Source organism: Hydra vulgaris, chromosome 07 (genome assembly GCF_038396675.1).
Source record: "Hydra vulgaris chromosome 07, alternate assembly HydraT2T_AEP".
Lineage (NCBI taxonomy): Eukaryota > Metazoa > Cnidaria > Hydrozoa > Anthoathecata > Hydridae > Hydra > Hydra vulgaris.
The window spans coordinates 39,059,711-39,064,747 of NC_088926.1; the positions used below are offsets into that span (position 1 = coordinate 39,059,711).

At 31.7% G+C, this 5,037-nt stretch overlaps 1 protein-coding gene across 1 annotated transcript; it reads right to left on the reverse strand.

Moving 5' to 3' along the window:
* Positions 1 to 1,926: 1,926 nt before the first annotated feature.
* LOC136082761 (zinc finger MYM-type protein 1-like) lies at positions 1,927 to 4,079 on the reverse strand. Its single transcript, XM_065802184.1, has 3 exons — positions 4,010 to 4,079; positions 2,929 to 3,552; positions 1,927 to 2,687 (listed from the first exon to the last, which is right to left on the reverse strand). Exons 1-3 carry the CDS (start codon positions 4,077 to 4,079, stop codon positions 1,927 to 1,929), a joined length of 1,455 nt encoding a protein of 484 aa, XP_065658256.1.
* Positions 4,080 to 5,037: the final 958 nt, after the last annotated feature.

The following is a 5,037-nucleotide window of genomic DNA, read 5'->3' on the forward strand; positions in this document are numbered from 1 at the left end:
CCTTAATATTAATAAAATTTAAAAATTATACTTTTTCATTTCTTCAAAAACTTGAGCAATTTTTATACTTTATTCTTATTCTTTTTAACTATTTTCCATTTTTGAATGTTTTTTATTGTCTTTTTTTTTTCTTTTCTCTTTTCTTGTTTCTTTCTTTTTTTTTTTTTTCGTTTTTTTTCTTTTCTTTATTTGTTTGAATTGGTTTTTAACTTTTTGTTTATGTTTTCTGCTTTTTTTCTTTCTTTCTTTTTTTTATTTTTTCACTCTCTATTTTTATTTTATATCTTTTTCTTTTTTTATTCATTTTTCTTTCCTTCTTTTTTTTTTAATTTTTGTGTGAAATCGTTATCAAAAAGAATATTAAACTAAGCACAAATATTATTACAGTACGAACAGTCAAATAATTTAAAAAAATTAAAGTTAAAAAAAAAATGTTCTTTTTCTTTCTTTTTTCATTGGCAATGTTCCACCCCGAGTTTGGTTTTTACGCAAAGCCGAACTTTGACACGCATTTTGACAAGCCGAAGTTTGACACGCATACTCCAAGTACGGATATCGAAAGTTTTAAATATAATTATTTTGTCAGATAATGAAAGTTTTAAAAGTAATTTTTTTTTTGCCGCATGCTGTTTTTTTGCAGATTTTTTTAAATGGATTAATTCGTAATATAAATTATATAAAATATTTGATTATCGATTTTTGATTATCGATATTTTTGATTAACGAAGTACAGATTTGTGATATATTAATTATTAAAAGTACAGATATTTTTTGTTAATGTCCTTCATCAAAACGGCTTTTTCTGTAAAGATTTTAAACAAAATGAAATATATATTATGTTGCGGACAAACATATGTCCATAATTTTTATGGAGAGTTATATTGAAAAAATATTCAAACTTAGAACCACTTTGATTTTTTTTTAAACTGACTTATTTTTATTCCGGCTTATTGGTATATTGCCTACATTCTTTACGCGCTCTAGGTGAATTTCCTCTTTTTTTTGTCAGAAGGGAATTTTTTAAGTTCAATATAATAAGAATGAGCTCGATAAAGAGAGCGCAAAAGCGAAAGTTTTTCTGACAAATAGAACAAATTTAAACCGGAATCATAATTCATTATGAAAACGATATTTATTGCATATTACTATTGCATTATAAAAACGAAAAAAGATCAAGTACATTAAGTTAGTTGGATAATATTTAAAGGTTTTTTTGAGAATTTAACTGAACCAATAGCAAAACAAAGTTTTTGTTGTGAAGAATATTTTTCAGGGAAAATTATACTTACAGTTGTTACAAATAAGTTTTTTTTCAAAGAACAAGTTATTAAAGTATTCATTTGGAAACATAATATTATGTGTAAACCGATAACATTTTAATAAATTTACTAAAATTCAAAAGTATGCAGATTTAAAATTATCTTTTATAAACTTGATCCTTATCAAGTTAAAACAATATTAAATTGTTAAATTGAAAGTTTAACACATTAAACCATTTTGTTTAAATTATATTTTCTTGCAGCATATTGTTAAAGGACAATCACTGAATTTAATTTCAAATGCTTATAAACACTAATAATTAACAAAACCAACTCATCACCGACATCTATGTGGATATCTGTCATCTTATCTTGACGTGTAATCTCGCCATATGCAAATTAAAAATCTCGCGCGTCTTTGATGGCTGCATCGTCTGAAGCTAGTTAATGAGTATTTCGCCATTTTGAAGCATCTTTTTAAAGTAGTCCGCAGGGCCGTACCAGGCCAACTTTGCTCTTCGGCCAAGCAAATAAAATTGCGCCCCCCTTTCAAAAAAATATACAAAAAACACATTATATATATTTACATGAAAAAAAATTAATTATTGATCACAAAATTTATCGCATCAAGTTAAAAGAACAATTTGTCACCAATGTTTCACAAACTTCAGTTCAAGGTCACTTTTCTGGCTTTTTTGGAGGCTTTAATGAAGTCACTAATGACATCATCAAAATCAAGTGCGTTGGCCACTTCATGTTCAATTGAAACTACTGCCAGACAAGACAAACGTTCTTGGCCCATAGTTGATCTCAAATAGTTTTTTATGGTCTTAAGTTTACTGAAACTTCTTTCACACGTGGCAACTGTAACTGGTAAGGTGAGGAAGATGCGAATAGCAATTGCCGTGTTAGGATAAGCATCAGTCAATGAGTATTTATGAATGAGCTGCAAAATGTCCATCGGGCTAGATTTTTCAAAGTTTTCCATCATGGCAGCAGCTTGATATTTAAAGCTTGCCGTTTCTGACTGGAAATCTGAAGAATCTAAATCTGCCTTGTAAATTTTTAACAAATTTTTGGCTTTAGTCTTAAGTTCATCCACTGAACTTTTGGAGAGAGAATGTCCACTGAGGAAGTCAAAATCTGAGGATACTGCAGACATAGCTTCAAACCGCCACTCAATTTGTGTGAGAATGCTGTCAAACACAAGGCTGCACTGGGATCCGAAATCTGTTTCTGGTGACAAACGGCAAAAGTCATCTTCAGCTTCATAAAGTGCCATCTGCTTCACTTTGCGCTTTATCTTCATAGGAAAGTCTCCTTCAATTCCAATTTGGATAGCTGTTTCTGCAGCAGCTTTGATAATGTTGTCCACCCCAACATCTCTCAAATTCTGAATGGAGATTTCAGTCCTTTCATTTTTTTTTGCTGCAACGTCAATTGAAATGTTTTTAGACTGAAGCAGTTTGTTTCCCGGTCAATTAAAGAAAGAATTTGACACCAAAAATCCAACAAACACAGAAAACTGAAATCAATTTGAATGATGAGCTCTTTTGCACTGCAAACTGAGACAGCATTTGTCTTGGGAGTGTGAATTATGGATTCCAAAACTTGAAGAACTTCTTTTATTTGTCTGTGTAGTGGGATGATTGCTTCTTTTTTGGCAGACCATCTTGTATCACTATTTCCCTTAGTGAGATGGTCAATGTTTTCATCAGTTTTTCCCATCTTAAGGTAGAACTTGAGAAAAAGTTAAAGATGGCTTGAACTTTTCCAAAGAATGTAATCATGAGTGGAGAAACTTCAGCAGCATGGACACCAACAAGGTTTAAAGTGTGAGCTGCACATGGAACAAATCTTGCAAACTCATTTAGAGAACGGATGTGAGCTTGGACGCCATTATATTTTCCAGACTTATTGGCTCCATTGTCGTAACCTTGGCCCCGACAATCAGAAATGCTCAGGCCATCCTTCTCCAGTTTTTCGATGATTTCAGCTGCAAGGCCCTTTCCAGTTTTTTCGTGAGATCCAATAAAGTCCACAAAGCTTTCCTCAATTGTACAGGTTTCCTCAGTGATGTGGACATACCTGATTATTTGGGTCATCTGCTCTTTGTGGGAGGCATCTGGAGTGCAGTCAAACAAAACAGAGTAGTATTTAGCTTCTCTGACATTTGACAAAATTTCATTCCTGACTTTCTGCCCAAGTAATTCACTCAGCTCATTTTGAATTCGAGGAGAAAAATAGGATGTTGTGGTTTTCTTTGCCTTAACGGATGCAACATGTTCAGCCACTAAATGATAATAATGGCTTATCAGCTCAAATTAAGTTCAGAAAGATGCCACTGTTTTGCTCTCCAATTACTTCTCTTTGAGACCCCGAAGGGCAAGATTGTTCTTGGCACAGAACGAAACGTCATCAACAATCACTTTCAAGATATCTCTCCACTTTTTCATCTCTCCGTTGATAACTCTCTGCAGATCAGAATCCAAGGTCTTTCCTTCCTTGAGATTTTTTTCCAGATTTTTCCAATCAGAATAGCATCTTTAGTGTTCATTGCTGTTTTCGTGTTCTGGAATTCTTGGGTTTAGTTTTTTCAGTCACAAAATCCTTTTGAAATTTCTGAAAAATTGTTGGTTTTTGTCGTTGAAAATAGCAGACAGCAAAAACAAAACAAAGAATCTTTTTTGTTGCTGTACAGCAGCCAGTAGCGAACAAATTTTTCACCATTGGGATGAATTTTTTCATACCATTTTGAGCTGAAGTGTCGCATTCTGTTGTCAAAGTCAAAAAAGTGTGTTTGCGAAAAAATCTCTTCATTCTTGGTCCGGCCCATGCTGAATCAAAAAGCAGCTTGTTTTATCTGTCATTTTAGGCCATGTAGCTGGATCTCAGTGTTGAAAGTATTCTCCCGAGGTTGCTGAAATTTCTGAGACTCAGGAGGAAATTAACTGTTGCCCATTTCAATTGGTTTGGAAAGCTGAGAATTTCTATCTTCTTGTGCTTCTGAATCATTTGGTCCAAATTCGTCTTGACTTTGGCCAATGAAAATCTCCTCTTTAATTAATTCCAATGGATGATATGAATTTAAGTCAGTAATTAAAGATGTAGCAGCAACTTCAGCTGTTGAATCATTATCAACTTCATTGCAAATATCCTCTGAAATAATTTGTTTTTCCACAGAAGAGTTTGTTACCAACCACTTCTTGAAACAATTTCTTAGTTTTGCGTCACTTTCAAGACGGTCTCTTCTTTTCTTCTTAAATTCAGCACCAGATAATTTTTTTGCACGATTCATTGTAAAAAATAATGTTCAGAAAATACAACTTTTTATTTTTTAATTGCGCTCTTCTATTATTTCTTTTTTCTTTTTTCTTTTCTTCTCCCTCTTTATTTTTATTATTGTTTGCTTACTTTACTTTCTTTAGCTTTCATTTCATTTGTTTCTTTATTTAAGCCGCTTAAATTAAGCGTTCTTTTTTTAAATTCGAAGTTCTTTTTGTCTATATTTTTTTCTTTTTAGAATAATTTTTAATGTGTGCGTTAAATTAATTTATATGATCTTTAATGAATCATTTGTTTATATTATAAATAATTATTGGTTTTTAATTGTCGTTCTTAAATTCAGCACCAGATAATTTTTTTGCACGATTCATAATAAAAAATAATGTTCAGAAAATAAAACTTTTTAGTGTTTAAGGGCGCTCTTCTGTTTGGTAAATGAGCTTTTATTTTAAAGTTCGTCAGGAGGCGCAATTTTAATTAATTTTCTTATCAA